The sequence below is a fragment of the Lathamus discolor genome, chromosome 2 (assembly GCF_037157495.1).
Source record: "Lathamus discolor isolate bLatDis1 chromosome 2, bLatDis1.hap1, whole genome shotgun sequence".
Taxonomy (NCBI): domain Eukaryota; kingdom Metazoa; phylum Chordata; class Aves; order Psittaciformes; family Psittacidae; genus Lathamus; species Lathamus discolor.
Genome location: NC_088885.1, coordinates 151,001,419 through 151,025,876, shown reverse-complemented (window position 1 = coordinate 151,025,876; position 24,458 = coordinate 151,001,419). Strand labels below are relative to the sequence as shown.

General features: G+C 39.9%; 1 protein-coding gene across 3 annotated transcripts in view; it reads left to right on the top strand.

Annotated features, from left to right (window-relative positions):
* The window catches only part of ASAP1 (ArfGAP with SH3 domain, ankyrin repeat and PH domain 1), a 150,582-nt gene extending 126,789 nt beyond the window's left edge, over positions 1–23,793 (top strand). For 2 of the 3 annotated variants that reach the window (XM_065668959.1, XM_065668960.1), the window contains 6 exons: positions 6,585–6,746; positions 9,542–9,608; positions 11,719–11,777; positions 14,349–14,851; positions 18,637–18,759; positions 20,933–23,793. In XM_065668959.1, the coding sequence (XP_065525031.1) occupies positions 6,585–6,746; positions 9,542–9,608; positions 11,719–11,777; positions 14,349–14,851; positions 18,637–18,759; positions 20,933–21,007 (989 nt within the window). In that variant the 3' untranslated portion in view covers positions 21,008–23,793. Of the gene's footprint in view, positions 1–2,424; positions 2,479–6,584; positions 6,747–9,541; positions 9,609–11,718; positions 11,778–14,348; positions 14,852–18,636; positions 18,760–20,932 lie in introns of all 3 variants that reach the window. The other variant, XM_065668961.1, reaches the window with a different exon arrangement.
* The last annotated feature ends 665 nt before the right edge of the window (positions 23,794–24,458 follow it).

Here is a 24,458-nt window from a genome sequence, read left to right as displayed (position 1 = left end):
TTACTCCTGAGTGTTCCTGCAAAGTCCTGGATGAGTGAATCGACACAAGACCAAAGCTGCTTGGAAAGAAATGAAACACTGAGTTCTTGTGTGCTTTCATGTCAAGAATTACACAAAGGGAATCCTTATATTACAACAAAATAACATGATATTTTGAAAGTCTGACTTAATTTTGTTTTTGTAGGAAAAAGCAATCCTTTAGGAATTATCTGCTTTTTTGAGATTAATAGAGTATAACCCTTACATCAAAGTCTAACATGCAAGCTTACTTACCACATCCTTTCTATTGTTCATTTTAATAGCTACCTATTTGATTTAAGATCACATGAAAACACAGTAATATATTTTGCACTAAGTTCCCTAAATATCAAGAGTAAAAAGAGCATTGAATCTATAATTCAGTTTAAGCTTTTCTTCTGTCCCCAAATATAATCTGATCTTTGTCCCTCTCTTCTGTGAAGCCCCAGCAGACACCGTGGGACTCTGTGAGAACATGGAGACAGTCTGTAGGGAGGGATAGCTGATGGGATCTTATTTTAGAAGGAGGCAGAGGAATTTAAAGTTTTGTGGTTTTTATCCTTTGAGGCATATAGATAAAACTCTTTTCCACAACACATTGTATGTTTAAACAAAGCCACCTTACTTTAGCCCTCTGTAAGCTGGCTTCATTCGCCAGTGAAGTTCCTTAGTAGCCGGGTTCTGTGGTGTTTACTGAGATGCCACAATGGGCTGGGAGCCATCAAGTCTGGACTTTGTATTGGGCAAAGAAGGTAAGTTTGTTGGAGAATGTGTGTATAGAGATCCCTAAAATGCTGGAATGTCAGTGTACTTTACAGTAAACAAGCTCATTTTTTTTGGATACATCTTTTTGCTATCTCTGCTACAGATTTACTTAATCCAAATAGAATGAAGAGTATAGAATCAGTGCAGTAGCTGCATAAGTCAACCACTGTTTTCCTTCTCCAGTGGTTCATTTCAGCTTATTCAGGTTCAACTTGTTATCAGTCCAGTCTTTAGCCTGTAGCATTCTAAAAATCATCAGTCTTTCCAGCTTACACCTGCATTATGGCTTTAGACATTTAGCAGCTCTTCTGCTTTAAAAACCCCAAAATACCAATATTGGTGTGGTTGCATGACTCAGCGCAACAGCAAAATAAACTTTGCATGACATTAATTGTGAATCCAAAGTGAAGGCAATGTTGCTAACTAGTTTTGTAGAAGGTAGGCAGTCTAAGGCAGGTTTCCTTAATTTGAGCTGAAAGTGAATTACTGTCTAATGGTTCTGCCTATTTTCTCGTACGGGATAAACATGGAGGTCAAGGATCAGTTTGATGTCATGAAGTGAAGCTTGGTGACTTACATGTTTGCATATTTTATGCTCTTTTTCACTGATCTGATGTTAGGTACGTAAACCCAAAGGCATTTGTGTTTCCAGTCTACTGCCACTGCAGATACCATGTCATATAATCTGCTTCTCACTTGATCAGATTCGATTCCTAACCAAATTTGCTTATTTGCCTTTACTAATAACGTCTAGAAGCTGTGTGACTGCATTGCTCACAGGATTAGCAATCTTCTCAAATCCATTATGTTACTTTGTTCATGTACCAATATTGTCATTTAGCTTCGGTGTTTTTTCTGTCATTGTATCGGTATCAAGGCACGACCTGGAGAGCAGTCATGCAGGTCTCCTTTTCTGTTTTGTTAGATAAACCAAGCATATTTCACCTTTTCTGAGAGAAGAGTATTTGCATTCTCCTGTCATTCAAGTCATCCTTTCATCATATTAGCCTTTCTCTATACCTTTGCTGTTTAAATCAGCTTTCTTAAATACAAGTGACTGGAAGTATAGAGACAGCATTAAAACCTTGCTGTTAGTGCTGGAAAGGCTACATCAAAATTTCCTTTGTCCTATTTTTTTATTATTTTGTCATATTATAGCATATCAGGCATTATACAGTCTCTAGTACCATTTTCAGCTGGAGTCGTTGATTTATAGAACAAATGTTTCCTTAGGATGGAATTTTAACATTATCCACAATACTGCTCTATTTAATCTCATTTCCATTACCTCAGCCTTTAAGGTTGTCCGGTTTCTTTGGGTTTGTATTAGTGCATCAACCCAAAATACAGCATTCTTTAACATAAAGTCTGGGGTTTTTTAACAGGACATTTTTCAGCATTTTATTATAGAATGTACTGCAAATGCTGTTGTTGAATTGATGTATATGCTTAGCTTTCTTTTTCAGAGTGATCGTGGTAATTTTTTTCTGTATGATCTTCTTTTCAGTCCTGAAAATGTGATGCGAAGTAAGACAAACTGAGGAAGGCTTTTAGTAATATCTGCAAAAACATCACTCATAAGAATAACAACACTTGTCAATGAAGATTCTACTTTTAATATACACTTACTTTCCTTTGCAGTTCCTGTTGTACCATTAACTGGAATAATGGTTCTTCCATATCTCTCATTAAGTGGTAAAAAAATACAAATGTGAGGTTTTACACCCTAAGCGCACCATTTCTTGAGTGGATGGCAACAGCTTTGCATGGTCTCACAACTACACAAATGAATAGATACTGTACTAACTGCACAACAGCTGAAGGGCAATGCACTATCAATGGTGGAGCTTTTCCCTTTACTTACCTTAGTACAATAAATTTGAGATTATTTGGTCTATCTACACATGAAAGTGTGATCCTTGCAGTATGAAAAAGTGATAAAAGATGACAACAGTTTGCACTGAAAGCAACAGTTCCGGGCTAACTGAAAAGAGCCCAGTGGAAGCACAGCTAAGAAAGTCTAGGTGTTTTTCCTGGGTTTTGTACTTTTTTTCCTTGTGTGAAGAAAGTGTTCTCATGAAGTATGAACTTCACAGCTATGTGGGAAATCATCATTAAGATGACTGTGCAGAAGAAATTAAATGGTTGGCTTACTTGCTGCCTGGTTAGAATCACAAAATATCTTTGGTCTAGAAAAATAACTGCTCTGGTTATTGCTTAAAAATGCCTAGCTAAGCTTGTGTAATTAAAAATATCATGTAAGAATTGTTTTGAGGTTTTGTTTTTATACATAGATATATGTGTATCACTGAGGTGAGCAGCCCTGGTGCTGGCAGGACCGGCAGTAGAGAGCTTTAGCATGACGGTTTGCTGAACCAGGTGAGCTGAGAGACCCGGTAGGAGCCCACATTTCGAGGCAGTTGGACATCTGTGCAGCAGCAAAGACACAAAGGTTACTGATGTGTTAGAAACCATGAAAGTACCCGAGAGTGGTCACGTAGGAACTGGGGCTTCTCCCCCACAAAAGCTGGTGGGATCAGCCCAACTGAAGTGCATCTCCACCAATGCACACAGTGTGGGCAGCAAACAGGAGGAGCTGGCAGTCATTGTGCAGAGGAAGAACTATGACATAGTTGCAATCACAGAAACATGGTGGCATGACTCGCACAAGTGGAATGCTGCAATGGATGGTTATAAACTCTTCAGAGAGACAATAGGCAAGGAAGGAGAGGTAGTGGGGTAGCCCTGTATGTTTCAGAGTGTTTTCCTTGTCTGGAGCTTAATGATGATGATGAGGCCCTGAGTGACATTGTTTAGTGGTGGCCTTGGCAGTGCTGGGGTAACGGTTGGACTTGATGATCTTAAAGGTCTTTTCCAACCTAAATGATTCTATAATACAAAGTATTTCGTAATAAATTTAATGATGCTTTGTGCATCATCATTAGATCTGTGTATTGTTTCACCAGTTGGTTCCAAAAGCTGATTTAGATTCCAGAACATTTCCCATATTTGCTTTATTCAAAGTGATGGGACTTCATACCTCTTTCTGTAAAGATATCTTGAAGTTTTCCTTTATTTTCTGTTTATTGAAAGTTATTTTGTATTTCAGCCATGTAATCATTAGTGTATGATTCCTAAATTTATAGTTATCTTCAGTGAAATTAATAGAGGGATAAACGGTAGGAGACTGGCAAGATGCATTACTTTCAATGCTTTAACACCTTTTCCCTGGAACTGTTTTATGCCATAGGAACTTTTGAAAGCTACAGAGCAATAATGTTTTTCAGCTCCTCTCTGATGTCTAGAGATACACTACTAGTGTGAAATATAAAATATATACCCATATAACCACCTTCAAAGAATTTCATCCTACTAAATTTTAATTTTATAGAGAAGGATTCTTCATTTTATTGGCAATAAAAAGGAAACATTTTACTTTGTGCCTGAGGTTTTATTTTTACGATAAGCACACAATACTGTTTCACTGTATTTCCTCCACTTTCTGGCCTTCAAGCCTAGTTTGAACTCTGTCTCTCGTAGTGGGGCTGGAGACGACCGTGTTGGCATTGAGCGGTCGGGCTGCAGTGCAGTACTAACAGCAGCACAGCAGGTGGTGGTAGGAGCGAGCCTCCGAGGTGTTGGACATCCCCACTTGCAGTTTGTCGGTGTGCAGTGCCTTTCTGAGATGTGGAATACTGACATTCTGTGTATGTTTTTGACATGCTTTAAAAATAATGTTACTGTTAACACTGGATGGTGAATTCTCCTTTCCCCCTCAGCACTCCTACGTTATACTCTGAGTTACTACTGTTTACAGAGCAACCTTTGATTCATATTAAGCCAACTGAAGAATTTATGACTAGTCTGGGGGATCATCAGTCAAAGCATAGCCTGAGAAAAGTTTTCTTCTTTTTGCTGCAGAAATGTTTCAATTCATAGTTTAAATTAGCTTCCTTTCTTAAAGCTCAAGGAAGACATTCAAATGAGAAAGGATGCAGACTGGGGAGCAAGCATTAATGTGCACTAACATTTGGCTTTTTGTCAGTTAATGGTCTTGTGAACTTGGGAGTAAATTGAGAGGAAGAATCCCATAATACATAATTTGATTTACGAGGGTAAGCAATTAATGGAAAGCCAGCTCTGACATACCTGCTGGGGATGTGGTTGAGAGATTCTCCTGAGCAGCAAAAGGCCTTCCAGGCTGGAATCTGGAGGTGAACAGAATGAATCATTAACTCAAAATGGGCCATTTTATCTATCTTTTCTTTGGGGTTTAGATGAAGGAAGGAGGTCACCTGCTGAAAATACCTGGCAAATACACACTTGCTTGCAGGATAAGTGACGTTACCTTTTTCAATGTTTAATACTTCGCCTAGGGAATTTCAACAAAGATTATTCTTCACTGACTCTGGTACTTTTATGATGTGTAGTAATTTAGGAAGGAATGCAGACTTTGGTGACTTTCAGTCTATCTGTAGAGAGTGGTAGTATATATTTGTGAAGAGGCAGCTCTAGTTCTGTGAGCAGGTCAGGCTATATCCTAATCACCACAATGAAGATTTTTGTCTCAAACACCCTTCAAATAGGTTCTTAAAAAAAGAGGTGAATTTGTTCTATAGTGCTGCAAAATGTGACTTGACTTGAAATTTCAGGTGTGACCACACTTTGCTTTTAAATCAATTTTCTGCATTTATCGAGAGCCTGTGATAGCAAAGCTCTCTTACCTGCAAATGCGATTGCAAGATCATGACTGCAGGGGAGCATTATTTGTTGGTTAGATTAAAACCAACCGAACAAAAACCCCCTAGATCTGTTCTAACCTAATGCAGACTAATTGGGATAAGTGTTACAGGTAACTTCTTATGGAAATGGCCACTGACTGGAGCAGTTGTCCCCTCACTGCATGTTTGCTCCCTGCACTGCCTGCTTCTTTGAGCTGCTCACTAAGGACATTTTGAAGGGGAATGGTGAAGTTGTTCAGGGAAAACTTGTCTTCCCTCTAGGTTGTCTTTTAACCTGTGTGTGTTCCCACATCCTGTAAAACATGCCTTTTGTTGAATAATATTTGTGCCAACATTGATGCAGGGGGAAATAAAGTGTTTAAGGGGAGGGGTGACTGCATAAGCTCTATAAGCAATGCTACCGTTAAATATCCAATTTCAGCCTCAGGAAGGGCTTTGCTGATGTTGATTTTATGCACACTGCATACAACAGTTTGCATTGCAAGAATGTATAGTCTCATTTATGTAAGCCACATAAAAAAGGAAAATAAGCATAGAAAAATCTAAGCTTACAATGCGATTTTCAAAATGCAAGGAAAATTCATGGGTAGTTTTCTGTTCCCTGCATCCCCCTCAGTTTATTAACAGAATTCTTATGGGATGCTGTTACAGGATGGGGAAAAAATGTCCCCCCATACTAGAACATCTAGAAAGCTATTTCTTTTTGTTCCAAATTAATAGTAGCTTTAATCCCACATGCTTAATATTTACTTACTTTTAAGATTTCATGCCTTTTTTATTTTTATGCCTAAAATTAGGAATCGTGAACTGATCAATCCTGTATTTCTAAACATAAGTACACGTGTCGTTCTATTGTCAAGTTGCTTATAATTCCCACAGCTGAGACGGTTGAAAACGTGGTGAACGTGTCGTTTAATCTAAACAGTGTTCTGGCATGGCTTGTCTTTTCATTTGAGTCCTTTGCTGCTCTTTGCTGTGGGTCTGACTGTGATTTTTTTTCAGTGCTGCTTTGACGTTTATGCACATGTATTTGTAAGAAGGTTGTTTGTTATTTTGCAGGCCCACCTTCAACCCTCCCTCTAAGCACTCAAACCTCTAGTGGCAGCTCCACTCTTTCCAAGAAGAGACCACCTCCCCCACCCCCAGGACACAAAAGAACCCTCTCTGACCCACCAAGCCCACTACCTCATGGACCCCAGAATAAGGGCCCAATTCCTTGGGGTGAGTTTTGAAACGCAAAACAAAAGGGCAGGGGAAAACCTTTTATGATGGATGATATATGATCTCTGACTTCTTTTCACCTGGTGCTTGCTTTCCAATGATTGCAGCTTGATGCAGCGTCAGCTCAGATAAACCAGCAGTTCTATCTCCTGTCACTCTAGCTTCCAGGCTTCTGTATCCGAGTCTCATTTGAGAAACCTGAAAAAACTCCATGCTCCCCCTGGGGCACAGTTCGGTCTCTGCTGCCTCCTTCTCTCTACCCCAGCTGCCCAGGCTGCCCTCACCCTAGCCCCCTCATCTGCTGCATCTCCTCTGCTTCTGCTTCCTCACCCCTGCTGCTGTTCCGACCAGCTCACTGATGTAGGTGGCTCATGATTTGGGACAGATAAACCCCAGTGAATCTGTGTGGTTCTGGTTCCCAGAAGAGCTGGTTTCCTTGGGCTCTGTGCCAGATCTCTCCCACAAAGTGTTGGCACCTAGCTGATGATGTGTTAATACTTCTTGGGAGTTTGTGATGTTGCCTGTGCATACACAAAGACTGATAGGGTCGCATCCTCCTACCTGCAGAAGTTATACAGAAACAGCACAGGGGGTTTTCTTTCTTTTTAACAGGATACTTTTCTGACAAGCTTTTTACAAACTATTTACCAGACTACTTGAATGACTCCTCTTTTCAATAAACATTGCTCTATGCAGTCAGCTTCTCCCTATAAATCCCAGTACCTATAAATCTCAGGACCATGAAATTTACTAGTGTTGGTGGCAGGTTTTCCATGTATCTGTAAACTTTTGAGCTGGGATCTAACGCTTACAATGGGGGTCCATACATTTCTTGTGTCTTAAGAGTATCCTCTCTCTGTTCTAACGCAGATTACTAGCCTAAAAAAAAATTGTAAGCCTAAAACCAGCAAATTGAGTTAAATGTGGTAAATCATAGAGTGCTTGTGTAGAATATGTGATTTAATCCAGGATTTGATAAGAAGTGAAATACAGAGTCCAGTGAAAAGCACAGTCTTTTCCAGTTCTCTACTTTTCAGATGTCTGGGCTATGGAAAAAATGTTTCCTATGTTCTGGTCTAACAGCCCTCTGCTATTCCAGAGGTAGTAAAGACATTTTGAAGAGCTTGGACTTCAAAAATCTATGAAAAGTCCAAAAGAGCATCTAAAATACCAGATACTGGCATACGCTCTGATGTGAGACTATCGGCATGAGAAGTGTGGTAGGAACAGATGCTAAGCTAGTGCCAACTATTCTTTAAAAACATTAGACAACAGATAAAGGAGAAGAAAAATACCGCAGAGGTGCAGGTGTGGAGTCAAAGAACCTCATAGCAGTAGAATACCTTTCCAAGGCAGGGCTGGAGAAGAACATTGCTTATTCTGTCTCTTTTCTGCTCTGCAGCGCACTCTAAGCTTCAGTGATGGAAGAGGGGCCTCTTCTCCCCTCTTTGTGGGGATCTGTACAAAAACTTGTTTCAAAGTCCATTTGGATTTTAAGCAAGGATTAAGTTTTGTGTTTATAAAAGAGGGAGTTTCTTGTATCTGCCTTTGTGGTTTGGTTTAAAAGCATTGTCAAATGTTCGCTGCTTTCCCTTTCAGAAGCTTTTTTTCCGTGTTGTTGTATTTCTTGTCATGTTGAATTTCAGCATTTGTCTTCTAATCTGTGCACTGATTGAAGCTTCAAGCAGAGCAACCCTTAGCTTATGTCTAAGCAAATGAAGTTACTATTCAAAGATATTCTAAAAATGCCATTTAGATTATTTTGGATTTCCATAGCAACCACAGGACATTTTCCCTTGTTTGATCCATAGGATCTACATGCGAAGGATTTGCTGTTTGTTTTACCTGTATTTTTCTTTTCCCCCATTTGAAATACAAACGTATTTTTAGCAAGGCTCAGCGTGAGCTTTTTCTGCAGTTTCATTTAAACTTCAGTGCACTAAGAATGGCATCTAAGCAAATGTGTCATTCTTTTGCATGGGAAGTATTTTGTGTTCTTGGATCATTAAACGTCACTTTACATCTATTTCAGTGACAAAATTTACTGATGGCTGTTGAAGTTGGTTCTGAGGTTGTTTAGACATGCTGTAATAGAAGAGGGAGGGGGGGATGATAAAGGCACTAGAAGTAGTTAGTATAATTGTACCTTGTGAATGGTGATGGTTAATGAAAAAAGAAGCCTCTGAAGGAGTTCAGGAGCATTTGGGTTTGGATTTTGCTGCCTTGACAGAATTGAGTATACCCAGGATCTTTTCTTTACCAATGGTTAACATTCAGGTTATGGTTACATACTGACTTAGTTATTATATCAGCAAAAGCTATTCTTTACATAGGATAAAATACCAGGCCTTAGAAATAATGGTGTTTTGTTAATAAAACCAAGTTCAAGGTGGTTTTAAAAAGGTGTGCCTCAGAATGCAAACATCTGTGATAAATTTATTTGGTCCTGGCCTGCAGTATCTCCTATTCAGAGAAAATTGAAACACTATATTCAAAACAAATGGCCTAGAGCAGTAACTCAGCAATGTCATTCAATCTTTCCCTGCCAGCAGATGTGAGCTACCAGTAAGTTGTTTTAAGCTGTGTTATATGAAAGGTCAAGTTGGATTATTACCATCCCTGCTGTTTTTTCAGTTACAAAACTATTAGTAAATAATGGTGTTTAATATCTCTAGTCATGTTGTATAGAGGATACTTGGACAAATGTGTACTTCACTTGAAGCTGCACCCTCCGGTGATTATATTTCAGTTATCCTAATGATAATTTTCTTTAAACTGTGCTTTTTTCACCTCAGGTAATGATTTGGGCCCACCTTCAACTAAGGCTGCAAACAAGTTTGAGGGGATGTCTCAGCAGTCAAGGTAAAATCTGTGTATGTGAAGGCAAAGGTGAAAATTTATCTAGGGATAACTCATTGATAAAGTAGAAAAGAAATTGCCTTTCATATGAAGTAAAATCCTAGCTATGTTTCTTCATTAGTTTTCCGCATGCCTGACTACCATGCAAATACTTTGGCTTCATTGAGCCTCCTACGCTTGGTTCATAGCTGTCCAGACACAATTCATCCTTTGAGAGGGATGGGCAGAACAACTTGCACCAGAATCTATCTACTGCTCCTACACAAGCACTCTCTGAGCGGGGGAAGGCTGCCTCAGACTCCACTCCAGCAGGACAAAAGTTTTCTTTTCATGTGTCCTGCATTTGATTTTACGTGCTTCAGTGTGGGGTCTCATGCCTTCAGCTGCAGGAGTGTCTGGGTACCGGCTGGCATCGGAGGCAGCTCTGTAAGAGAGAGAATTCATCTCACTTGTCCAGCTTAACTGTTTGCCAGTCTGTGAAGCCTCTGTGCTGACACACACTGTGTAAGCTGTAATACCACAAACTGCTTTTAGCTCATAGTTCATTAGGTCAGTACATTACAAGTGTCTTCTTCAATAGCTGCAGGAGTAAGGATAACCATACATCCCTGTCATTTGGTATTTGCTACTCCTTCATCAGTATTGTGATTCCAAAATCCTGAGGTTCAAAAAGCATGGTAATTCTAATAAACATGTGCCTTGGGCAATACAACAGAGACTGTGCATGACCACAGCATGTGCGATCAGGCCATGACTGGAGGTGGATGTGTAACGTCAAACAAATCACAGAACAAGATGTGTAGGTAGCCTGTCTGGACACTCCTCAGTCTGTGATCTGCCTTGTCAGGACAGGCAGGGGATATGGTGGTGGTGGTGGCACAGCTGACTTGCCATGTTGACTGAATCCATCCAGGTGGCACTGGGTATTCAGGGAGAAAGGGGTGACGTTCCTATAGCACAGATAGCTGGTGCTATACTTGGTGCTTGTAAGACAAGGGTAGAAGCATGGTTCTCGTGTTTGATGGCATTAGATGAAGGCTGAGGTAGCTATTTGGTGAATCAAGGCTGAGCTTGGCTGTTCTTTCAGTTTTGCATCATGATATACTTTGACTATTTAAGACAAGCTAGGAAATCACAATTATTTCATCATACTCGTTTTGAAACGTTAGTTTTGGAGACAAATAACACCAGAATCAAGGCTGTTTGATGCAGAAGACGCTCCGCTCTCTGAACATATTCTGGCAACTTCCTCACCCATTTTTCTTTTCCCTTGTTTTTTTTGAGTAGCTATTTTGAGGTGACACTGGTTTTTATTTGATTATTGATTGCTTGATTTTTATGCCTTAAATCAGTTGGCTTTCTTCTTTTCTTCCACTGTCCTTTTCTAGAAAAGTGACCTGAATGTGGTTTTAGTAGGAGAAATTTGGTGGGGTTTGAAGAAATTTGGGGAACTTGTAACACGTTTTGCCCTCATGTGCCAGGTTTGTGAATCCGAGCCAGCCTGGTGTTAATCCTGACAAAACATTGCCTACAACAGAAAGCTTAGATGGGACGTTTTGGCAATGTGCAACTATCTCAGATTTGTATGCTGTAATGAATTACTCACAACTCCTGCTTGTATTGTTGTTTACTACTATAAATAGCCAGCAGAGCTGTAACACAGGCTGGCAGAGTAAACCCTGTTGTTTTCCCCACAGTTATCGGTATTTCCTCGGAGTAGCAGAGGCTTTGTGTCCTCCTGCGGCTGCAGTTTATGGGTAATAGAGTCTCACACTCATGCAGTAGGCTACAAGGCATAGGCTTAGTCCTGGGAAACTTCAAACCACTGACATAAAGCACAGATTGTTTCGAATGCTTCAGTATGATTGTTTTAAAGACCCAAGTTTTCCTTAAAGTTCTGGATCTGCCCTCTGAGCTGGTCTTTCAGCTTCACCTACTTTTAGAGTACATTTTTGCACATACCATAGTTGGTAGAATAAATCTGCCCTTTAGCATTAAAGCTGTGTGGGGTTTGTATGTCTTTTTCTGTGTAAAAGCAGTTAATTCTTAATAGTGTTTTGAGTATACTTTATAACACTATGAAAGCACTAACAAGTCACATCTGTTGATTTAGCACTGGGACTGCAAAGACTGCACTTGGCCCTAGAGTTCTTCCCAAACTACCTCAAAAAGGTAAGAGATCTCTTTGTGGGTGTTCTCATAATGGCATCTTTTAAATATGTGTGAAAGTAGATACTTGGTTTAAATATATGGAACTTTTCAGCAAAAGTTGTATATCTAAAATGCACAAACCACAAAAGCTTAGCAAAAACCTGAGAGGATTTACCGCTACTGGGAAGGTTTTTATTAAACTGAAAGAATAGTTAGACCTGTGGAAAATGCAATTAAAAAATATCATAAACTAACTGAAGCTGGAAGAGACTGGTCCAATCCAGCACTCGGAGCAGGCCCAACTTTCTGACATGAGATCAGGTTGCCAAGGCTGTGTCCAGTCACATTTTGAGGCTCTCCATGGATAACCTCCCAGAGCTTCTGTTCTTTCTATCTTTGGCTGCTTTCATTGGTCAGTTTTTTTTTTCTCCTTCCTAATATCCATAAGTGAAATTTCTTGATACCCTTGAAGCAAGTTGTGTCCGTTGCCATGTTTTGGTGGTCAGGGTTGTTCTCCTTATAACAACTTCGAAAAGGATCAGGTGCTGTTACATGCTCACTTGGTGACAGACTTGCTGAGCCCCTCATCCCTTATGGCCCTTCCTTCTTAGAAATGCATTTTCTAGTCTCTCTTTAAACTCATAGAGCAGGTTTTATTTAGTTGAGTTTTTGCAGTAGTTGATTGTGAAGTTGAACGTATTCCTACCTTATAGCTCTGATACACAATTCATCAAAAAGGTGTTCTGTCTGTGTGAGTGGATCATCGCCACAAAGCCTGAAGATCAGGAAGTGATGTCTGCCCATCAGAAGCAGGATGCCTGAGAGTGCAAATCACTTGAACAGAAAATGCAACCATGAGATTTCAACTTCATTAAATTACAGCTACCGTGACCTGGTATCATCTTTTGAAAGAGACACCAATGATGCAATAGGGCACCACTCCAAAGACAGCACTTCCTTGATTTCAGATTATACAGTTGAAAACTTAAGATGGGCTCAATCAAAGCACTTTAAGGGCTACTGTCATTTTTTTTTTTTTCATCTCATTTACTTAAGCCTCAAACCAGTGTGGATGATCATAGAATCATAGAGTCATAGAATAGTTAGGGTTGGAAAGGACCTCAAGATCATCTAGTTCCAACCCCCCTGCCATGGGCAGGGACACCTCACACTAAACCATCCCACCCAAGGCTTCATCCAACCTGGCCTTGAACACTGCCAGGGATGGAGCACTCACAACCTCCCTGGGCAACCCATTCCAGTGTCTCACCACCCTAACAGGAAAGAATTTCCTCCTTATATCCAATTTAAGCTTCCCCTGTTTAAGTTTTAACCCGTTACCCCTTGTCCTGTCACTACAGTCCCTGATGAAGAGTCCCTTCCCAGCATCCCTATAGGCCCCCTTCAGATACTGGAAGGCTGCTATGAGGTCTCCACGCAGCCTTCTCTTCTCCAGGCTGAACAGCCCCAACTTCCTCAGCCTGTCTTCATATGGGAGGTGCTCCAGTCCTCTGATCATGTTTTACATTTGCTAGTAGATAAGTCTTAAGAGACAAAGCCACATACAGGTATCCACACAGGCATTTTCTAAAATGAGGTATCTGATAGTAGCTGTGCAATTTCTTTCATGGAAATTATGGGGAGTTTGGGGGGCTTTTGCTGTAAATAAACATAAATAAAGCATGGAAGCGTTATTGCAGTAGGTGATATCCAAAGGGAGTGTTGCTGCTTCCGGGGCACCTTTTTGGCTGGTGGAATATGACAGTAAAGCAGTGTTGAACACAATAAGAAATTATTCCTTCTAGTCAAAATGTGTTGCTTTCATCATGGGCTGTAACTATTTTCTCTCCTGTCCACCTTCATCTGTTTTAATGCAGAGTTGTTTGGTTTAAGGTTTGGGGAGGGGGTTTGTCGTGTTCTTATGGGCTTGCTTTTAATGTGGATTTCAGTCAGGTTTTCTTAAGGAACCAGCAGTAGAATCAGCACATGACACTGGAAAAAAACTATTTGGAAAAGCTATTTCCAGTTTCTTTCCATAAAATCTGCCAAATACACATTTCACTAAATTGTAAATATTTACAATAATTAATTACTAGTTTTAATTTTAATACATATTCTGTACACTGTATAGACACGTGCTCATTCACTCTCTTCTCTAAGATTCTGTAGGTACTAATCCTGAGAGTCAGGGGTTTTTGTATGGAGTTCAACTGTATATATGAATAATTGTCATTAAAAGAGAATTTTCATTGCAGTCATGTCAGTAGCTTATATTTAATACTTGCTGATTTAGGTCCATTACAAGATCACTTTATTTCTTCTTAAGTAGTTAATCTATAAATTGACATCTAGTAGCTGTTGGATTAAGCACTCATGGCCTCCAGGAGGAGCAATAAAATGAGACCTCAGTGAAAGAGGGTTACATCAAGGCGTGTTCCCTTGCATTTGCCATAGTCTGGGGGAACCTATGGGCAGTTAATGGTGCTCGGTGAACATGTGGTCATTTACGCAGTTACGGTTTTGATATGTGCTTAAGTTCTTTAATATTAAAATGAGATGGTGAAAACCCATTGTTATGCTCTTCTGTTTTAGTGGCACTAAGAAAAATAGAAACCAGTCATCACCTTTCGATAGATAAATCCCATCAGCACACGGAAATGTTTCAGAAGCCCTCGCTGTCCATCGATATACCACAGAAACCACAGCCTGGAGACTTGCCCCCAAAGCCTCTGCCTCTGGAATTAACTCAGAAACCTCAAGTGGTAGATTTACCCCCAAAGCCTGGAGAACTGCCCCCAAAGCCTCAGCTCGGAGACTTGCCACCAAAACCACAACTTGGAGACTTACCTCCAAAGCCGCAAATGAAGGACCTTCCTCCAAAACCTCAGCTGGGAGAGCTCTTGGCTAAAACCCAAGGTGGAGAAGCATCACCGAAGCCTCAGCCCTCAGAAGCAAATCAGAAATCTCACTCCTTAGATCTTTCTCCAAACGTACAATCTAGAGACACCGTCCAAAGGCAAGCATCCGAAGAGTCTAATGACATAACACACGCCCTGCCAGAAACCCCTGTACCACTGCCCAGGAAAATCAATATGGTAGGTGTTATTCCAGCTCATTTAAAGTATCCATGGGAGGTTTTGAAGTTACTGTAGGACTATCTGTGCAAAAACAATCCCCATCTTTGAGCTATGCACACAAAACAACATAACATTATGGGGTAGGATGCGGAATAAGGAGTTCTCTTTGTGCTCCCAAGCCACTTCAGCAAATGCTGGGGGTTTACAAGGCCTCTTGCATACTGAAACAAGTACTAGTAGCGTAAAATGATAGCTTTGGGAGCATGACAGTTTGTTTAGATGTATTAGGGAGCTTGGGCATTTTTATCTGTGCTTGTTATAATTCTGATTTCATTGGTGTTTGTTTCTGTTGTCTTTGCTCACTGCTCTCTATGCCTTAGATTTTTTTTGTCTACTTCCAATGTGTGCTAACATCCCTATTACAGCTTACACATCCCAAATACATATATATTCTGGTAGAGTTAACTGTGACAAAGTAGTAAATATATGTTCCTGTTGTATTTAATGTGATGCACTGAAGTAGTTAACAAAGGTTCAGCTATAATGCTGAAGTGCCAAAACTGACATTGCTGGATGGTTTGTAGTGGCAGAGCTGGAGTTATAACTCGATTCCAAGACTCTTTGTTCGGCCCCCAATTCATCTTCCTATTCATCTTGCTAACCAGTGCCATTTCCATCCAACAGGGGATTCTTCATGCATATGTATATTGAAATAATTTTATGAAACTTCAGAGCAGCTCTCTTAAGGTTTTTCATCATTAAGAATACATCAGAAAGGAGATGGTTTTGCTTGTCAAATTGGCTATGCAAAGCACTTAGGTAAAGGAAATAAGACTTCCACTCTTTCACTGAAAGCAAAGGGTGAGTTTCTCCCTTGTGCTGGTCTGAGGATTCTTTCTCTGAAGTCGTCACTGCTCAGCTTCTGTCATGGACTTGTCTGTAAGCCCCCGTCTGAACTGAGAGTGAACAACAAGGTTGTTTCTTGGGCTTCCTGAGTATTCTGGAGACTCAATAAAATAGTACAGGGATCTGATCAAAAGGTGTCTGCAACTATGCTTTGTTCACTGCATATTTTAAATATAAGCAGGCAAATATTGCTGGACATTCTCAGCTATTTGTCACTTTATTAAAGAGTACAGGAAGCAAATAGTGATTAGTTGTTTCAGTGGTTTTTTTAGACTCTCATCCTACCTGATACAGAAAAATTGAGTAAAGATGTGTTCTCCAAATTCAGCCATTTTCACATGTGCAGGAAGTGAAATAGTTCCATTTTTTCTGCAGTGATAACATTATGATGTATCCATGATGATTACTCACCAGTTTTCCACACATTGCATGCACACTTCTGTCTCTTCTTGCTCAAGTAATAAGGTGCAAGAATTCCTCTTAAATGTATCTCACCTGGCTATATCCTCTGCACACTGATGCGCCATCAGTGCAGCAGTAAGACCCGGGCCAGCAGCCACTAGTCCTTGTTGGCACTTCACTCTTGGCTTTGACTATGTAGCCACTGCATAGATGAGCACCAGCTTTTGTATTGGAAGTTCTAAAAAATCAATTGTTCAGAATTATTAGGTAAAAAACACAAATGCTGCTACTATAGGAGGACTCGGAAGGATGTTTTTAAGGAAATGAAACTCTGAGTGCTTCTAAATTTACACTGAGTACTTGAGTGTTCTTTTGTGCGTGTTTTCTATAAAGGAGGCGAAATAGTTGGTTTTAAACAAAGAAAGTGTTGAATTTAAGTAAGAGGATGGAGGAATTATTAATGACCATAGAGGCATAGAACCATTTAGGTTGGAAAAGACTTTCAAGATCATCAGGTCCAACTGTTAACTGGGAATTGCCTTTGCCATCGCTGCTGTTTCAGACTAACCCAAGGAAAGAAGTTGATCAGTATTCAGTCTTAAGCATAAAATCTTTTCTTAATAAGTACTGATATTGAATAAAGGACTGCGGGGGAACAGGCATTTGTTTTATAGTTGCAAATTATGTGTCCTGGAATTCCTTGTATTTCTTTACAGACCAGTGCCCCAAACTATGTTCTGGAAAACATGTACTCTCTTCAGATCCATCCCTTTTTTAAACCTTCCCAAGATTAAATACATCGTGGGCTTGAATGCTGCTTTTTACCGCTCTCCTAAGTGAGAAGAATAGAATGTGTCATCTGCGGTGCTAATCTGAAGGAACCAGGAGCAATTGCTGACATTTTTCATGTGTTCTTACAAGCTGAGCTGCAAGCAGTCCTCCGAGTTTACAGGAATTTAACTTTCTTGAGCCTTTTCGTTGAACAAGACAGTTTTGATCTGGCAGAAGTAGTTGCTTCCCTTCATCACAGGAGAGTTGATTGGAAGCGTTCTTATTTTGCAAAGGTTCTGTGGAACGGAAAGCTGGGCCTGGCCCCAAATACCCATTCAGATTGAATCCCAGCCCCTGGGAATAGTTGAGATTTTTGTTCAAATTACATTAATTTGTTTAAAAAAAGAGAAAATCTTCTTTGAAGTAACTTCCTGCTGCAGCAAACCCTTGCAGTAAAAATCCCCTTTGATCTCATCTGAACTCCACTTTCTGTTAATTTGCCTTGAGTATGGGTTTTCTTAGTGTTACGTTGTTAACTGCTCTGTCCCTTAGAGCCCTCTCCAATTGTTCCGTTCCTGTGCCTTGAGTATGAGTGCTCTTTGCTGCGTCCCTGTTCATCTGCAGGGAATGGTTTTTGCCAAAGCGCAGAGGTATTTGAGTGGGTAGGCAATAGCGCAGAGAAGGCTCGCTAGGAAATTTCCTCTGTGAAGTTAATTTTGGCTCAAATTCCTCTAAACGTGGTGACTTCTTCCTTTGAAGCCCTTCTGCTTCTCATCACCTTGTGCTCTTCTTGGTCTTTTTTTTGCGCTCTTGTTATCTAACTACTTCTGTTCAAAGAAGGCACTGTAGGTTTTGAAGAAGTGTGGGTATGAAGATACAGGAATATGAAGTAGCAGAAGTGTTTTGCTGTGAAGTTTCCTTTCTGTATTTGGAAATAATTTAAAGCATTTTCCCTGCTGTGAGCAGCATATGTTCGGGGAGGAGTCCATGGCTCAGGCTTTTTCATATGAATTAGCAGGCTGCAGCAAAGTCTGACCTAGAAAACACTTGGATTCAGAGTGGTAGAGCTGTAAGAGTATCTATTGTGAATTTTCATCACTAACTAGTACTGCCATCTTGAAACTAAGATTCTTTTCATAAGAAATGGCTAGCATTGTGGATGAGAAATCACTCAATAATTTAGAGTCCTATAAGCACATCTGAAATCAAAGGATACTGTACTATTGCACTAGATCCAAAACTGTAAGGAGTACTGGTATTTCAGTGCAGCGTTTTGCTCAGCCCTCACCTCTCTTGTAACCTTTAGATGAAGCTGGATTTAATCTTGTGCTCATGGTGGATTTTTTTAAATGAAGTGTGTATTACAGGAGAAGAAGGGGTTTGCGGACTGGAACAATGTGAAGACGTCATTTAAACTTTCTTTACTGGAGGAAGCATGGGTTATTCAAGCCATGAACTCCATGTTCAAGTCTCTTTGGGAGTTCTGAATCTTAAGAAGAAGAAAACCTACACCTGTGCAGATAATTTCAGTAGTATTATTATTTTGTTTTAGTATCATTGTCAAAGCAGAGTTTTTTGATTGTATATCCCTGGTTGCGGGGAAAGCAATTTTGTCATCTTCACCTTCTTGTAAAATAAACCATAACTAAAAGGCAAAATTCCTACCATATGTATGCTGTCACTGTTCCTCATGTCCTTCATCTAAAACTTCATTCTATTTTTAGGGGAAAAACAAAGTTAGGCGAGTGAAGACCATTTATGACTGTCAGGCAGATAATGATGATGAGCTCACGTTTGTTGAAGGAGAAGTAATTATTGTAACCGGTGAAGAGGACCAAGAGTGGTGGGTACGTATCTTTTCCTTTCATAGTCCCACGTAACTTCTTTATGACTTCTAAAGGAAAGCCTTTTTTCTTTTTTCCCAAATTTGGAGGGTTTGTCGTTATTTTGGTTAGTGGGTGGTGGGGTTTTATTTGGTTTTGATAGTGTTTTGCATGAGCTAACATCCAGCACTCAAACCTCTATTAGGGGAAAAACGCCTTTCTCTAGTGGGGTCTGTCTCTTCCTGGGGGTCTGTTAGAACCATTCTGACCGAGTCTGGCTTTTTGGCTGGCTCATAACAACATGTAGTTATGTATGTCACTCTTTGCAATGGACACTAGCCTGCCATTAAGTGAAGAAGTGGTGATTTTTACTCAACTTAGCATGTTTAGACCCCTCATGAAAAATGAGATAGATACATTATTATATGTATAATTATATAATGAGATATACAGTTATCTTCAGTTCACCAGAAATGTTAAGTTGTACCTACAGGGGTTGATGGAAGTCTGAAAAACCATTAGTAATTGGTGCTGTAAGCTCTTGTTTTTCCTTCTTCAATGAGAGGTAGTTAACATTCTCTTTCCCTTCTTCCCTCCTGTGCCACTGGTTTGTATCCTATTGCTCCCTACTTTGCTTTGGTTCTTGAGTGCTAACACTAGGGGTTTTTCAACCCCACTTGAAGGCTCCAACCCTCCCTTGACACTCTGCTTCTTGCCTCCAAAGCCCTGCTGCATCATGTTTCCCTATCTAACAATTACTATTGGGGAAAATGAGACAGATTTCATCTTGATTAAAACAAATGCTGCCTATAATTTCCTAATCCAAGAGTGCAGCACAACCCTTCCTGGTTTAATTCCAGCTATGTGGTTTTGCCTCACTCATGATTTAAGCATAGAAGATTTTCAGCTCGAAAGGTGACATCAAAAGAGCAATGCCCAGTGGAAAGCTTCTGTACTAACTGTATCATCCAGTCCCTGATATAGCTGCATTCCTTTGCTGAAACTGTCCTGTGAAGTGGATTTTTAAGACCCTTGGGTACATGCCCGAGAAGTTCCATGAGGTGCTGCAGTCTGAATGTTTCTGAGAAGGGAAATGAGGGCTGTTGACTCATATGCTTCAAAAATTTGGCTCTACAAGAGGAAATGGCCAGCCCTGCATGTTTCCCCTTCCCATTTTGTTAGCGTGGGGAAGAGGAAGGAGGTACACTATTATTCTGAAAGCAGTGAGCAGCACTGCAGCAGAAGAGGCTTCTGTGCTCAGTCAAGACTGCTGCTCCAGTGCTGTATCAGTTTGACAGTTATTTATAATTCTCCATTTTAAACATGTGAAGTTTCATTATTACTAATTTTTTTAGAAGTTGGCTGGCTATTGAAGCTGTACTTGAAGGGTATTTATCAGGCCATAGTGTGATAAATACTAATATGCACATAAATCACTAGGAACAGCACTAATTCAATGAGAAAAGAGCTGGTATTTTATCACTTTAAGTAAGCGAAGCATGCAGATTATCATAACTTCACAATTGTAGCAGACATTTCCCTTTAGTGAGATGTTTAGGATTTCTTCAGTTAACTAAGATGAATGGTTTCAGAGATGTGTATCTTGTTACTCAAAGTCTATCAGACAAAAGAAAATCAGGCTTCCGTTTTGGTGAGATACTTCACATTCAGTGATGTGTGTAGGTTTCCAAATAAACCTGCAGCTTTGTTTCCTTTAGATTTAGTTGGCTCAATGTCTGATAGATAATATGCTTGTATGAGTTTATTTTGTTTCTTTAAACAAATGTAAACGTTAACTATGGTCTGCTATAAACTGTCCAAGGACTTGCAAAGGCTCTGTAGGATCCATGTGGTTCTGCTGCATTTCATAGAATCATAGAATAGTTAGGGTTGGAAAGGACCTCAAGATCATCCAGTTCCAACCCCCCTGCCATGGGCAGGGACACCTCACACTAAACCATCTCACCCAAGGCTTCGTCCAACCTGGCCTTGAACACTGCCATGGATGGAGCATTCACAGCCTCTCTGGGCAACCCATTCCAGTGCCTCACCACCTGAACAGGAAAGAATTTCCTCCTTATATCCAATCTAAACTTCCCCTGTTTAAGTTTTAACCCGTCACCCCTTGTCCTGTCTGAAGTAAAGGAAGTCTATGAAGTCTATATGTATCTATGTACATTTTTCTCCTGTGTTGCAGATTGGCCACATCGAAGGACAGCCAGAGAGGAAAGGGGTCTTCCCAGTGTCCTTTGTGCACATTCTGTCAGACTAGTAAAAACAAACAAAAACCATCCTAAACTTGAGCATTGCACATTCTTCATGCAAGACGGGCTTTTTAGCAAAAGCGAACGCTGCTGCCTCCCTGTAATCCTGTGCACAATTGTATATATAGCTGCTGTTACAAATTAAGAATTCATTTAAGTTTTCACCTCATGAGGTTGAATTATATGTATTGTAAATATACTGTGTTATTCTGCCTTTGCCAGTATTATGGTAGCCTTGGAACCTGGCACGCCTTATTGGGTTTGTTGAAGCCATCCTCGGCATCTAGCACTTACATCTCTGTCTAGGAACTGCCAGCTTTCCAAACATAGGTGGTTTCTGTCAACCATGTAACTGTACAGAAATGACTGTTCCTGATAACTCGGTATTCTCAATATACAATTAGCAGAAAGTTAGAATGAGTGAATGGTTTTGGAGACTTTAAAAACCAGTCTGCAGTTTCTAAGTGTATGCAGTTTACAGCTACGAAACCCACTTCGGTATTTATTTAATATAGTGCTCAGTTCAGTGTAATTATGAAGACAAATATTCACTGACTTTACAGATAACAGTAATGTTTTACTGCGTGCACACAGCATTTCATGTTTCTATGACGTGGACCTATGCCAAACTGTGATTGCAGTTCCCCTGTGATATTACCTCACTATCAAAAGTTACCAATTTCTTTCATTCGAAAACTTCTTTTAATGAAAATGAGTCCTCTTGTTCTTTAGTAGATATATGTGAAATTTGCTGGTTTCTTTCACTGAATTCTTAGTAACCAAGGACTTCTAGACAATGTTAACTGTTGACATTATGCATGCATTTAGACGCTTACTTGAAACCTGCCTTTGTACAAAAGTAGTACTGTAGTCATATAGCTACATTTGAGGAAAAGAACATTTTAACTTAATTGCTATTCAGATCAATGTGAGCTTGCAACCGTATTTGTTTATAGCGGAATTGGCTCTTTGAAAAATGAGTTTGTGGGGTTTTATTTTCCTCTTGTCTTCAACCTTACTAAAAGTTAGTGACCTAAAATAAAACTTCTGACGTGGTGATATAAGGATAAATTGAAATCATTTTTCAGTGCTCTAAAAAGTGGAAGTTAAGGTGACCTCTCATGCATTTGATCAGGCTGTTAATGACAGAACTCAGATCAGGCTGGTTTTAGTAGTGTTCACTGAACTGTAATAGTCTTAATTCAAAGCACCAAGTAACAAACCGTTCTAAAGCTAATTTCTAAGAAAATCTGTGGAAGGCTGCTTTGGACCTGAGGTTTCTTGGAGGCTGGGATGAAGCTGCATTGCCAGAAAGCACGTACATGTATTACTGGAAACTTCTTATTTCCTGTGCCACTCTCAACATCACCTTTTACCTTTTGAAGCATACCACAGCTGCATTTTTCCCATGGTTTGTCTGTAGCAGGTTCCATGACTTTCATACCTAGTTTTGTGTTACTTGCTTTAAACGTTACTTTGGTTTCAGTACCTGGTGCTGCTGTTTCAAAGCAGATTGTCTTGGCGGCATAGAAGGATTTTCATTTCATCAAAGCACACCTCAGACCCTCTGAGGGCTTCCATTTTTAAGTCACTTTTACAAGACTGTAGTCAGTGAATATTTAATTCTGTTCATGGTTAATATAGAAACAAGTATCAGTCCAAACCCCACATGGAAGGAAACACAAAGCATTTATCAATGGTCTTATCATTTATAACAAAAGTTTATGACAAGTAATAATAATCACGCCATGAGTGAGGAGCCTGCTGGCATCTAATCTTCAGTATTACCAGCTCCAGTATTTCAGACTTTAGTCTATTTTTTATGGGAAGGAAGTCAGGTTTAGCATTTATTTAGCATTCCGTTTTATCCATTACTCCAATGTTTTAAGTTGCATTAAAGAACAAAACCTATTCACTTTTGTGGTCAATTGTATTTTTAAGTGATCTTGAAATAAACTGATAAAAGCAAATCATATAACGAGAACCTAGGCATGTAAAATTATGTAGAGTCAAATGTCTATTCTTTTCTACGCTCTTTAAAATAGTATACATATGCATTTTATAAAATGAAATGAGTTCCATCGGGAACAATAGTTCTGTTTATTCTGGCTTCTTGTGGGTCATAAGAAATCTGAAAATGTATGATATTGATTGAGTTTAAGTACAGTATTATATTTGAACTCAATGAGCCACTGTCTGCAATTTTGTATATGACATAGTATTTGGAAAGTCTAAATCTTTATGGAAAATTAGCTGATAAAGGGTTGGGGGGAGGGCCAGGGGAAGGTGCCCCCAGAGGGGGAAGTTTGCTCTGCAGATGATGTCTTATTTACTGTTGAACAACAGTTGCTATTTATTTTTTTATTACATAGTACATCAACATGTACAGAAATCAGATCTGGTCATGCCACTAGTTAAAATCTTGACTTCTCATTGAATGTTAAGGTAAAACATCAGTACACATGTCTATTCACATGTATTTAATGTGACAGTTTTTGAGTACTGTATGTGTTAATTTCTACTTTTTTAATATTTAAAATTGCTTTTAAATAAATGTATTCAGTTGATCCCAGATATCTGCACAAGGCCCTTTTGTCAACTGGAATATCTTCTAGGGAGAAAGTCTGGATTCCAAACAGGTAGAACTAAAACATTTGAAATGTTTCCTCTTGACTATAAAGCACCCCTTATATAATGCAATTAAATGTGTATCTATCTCTTTTAACAGCTGTTAAATATGGATGCAATTGCCTTTATCTGGAAAACTTTACTTACTAAAGTTAGCATCAAAACACTTCTTTTTGTCCATGAGTTTCCATTGCTTTCTCTCTGACTTCAGTAGGCTCTACAGGAAGCCAGCCTGGTGTGTCCTGTTTTCTTAGAGCTGGCCCTTTGGGTTGGGAAGGATGGCTCAGCATGGCACTCTGTCCTGAATCTGGCCTTCCTCTGTCCATGGGCATGATTACCAAACCCAATGGCAGCTCTGGAACCAACTCAGCAGTTACCTTGCCTGAATGGAGTGACTTCATTGCTTAGAATTTCAGTTCCGACCCAGCTCACTCCCTCACTCAGTTCTTGGAAGCTGCTTATTTAAGACCTTTCCCATCAAAACTGCTCCAAAACGAACAAGTCACTTGAAATTGCTAGAAAGCACTGAGAACATCCTTTAGCCAGAGGAAAGGCTGGAATATGAGGTGATATCACATCTGGTTTGTATCAAAAATAGTAACTGCAGCAGCACAGGGCTCTAGAGAGCGTGTGGGAAGAGCTTCTTGAACACTGAACTGTAGCACGGGCACAGCCTGGGTTCCTCACAGGATATTCTGCCTGGTTCGTTTGGGACTTCTGAATTTACCTAGGCTAAACATCAGGGGCAAGGGGTGTGTGAACTATGGATGTGGGACAGGGGAAGCAGTGCGGTTAGATACTCTGCTCTTGCTCAGTTCCTCCCTTGTCACA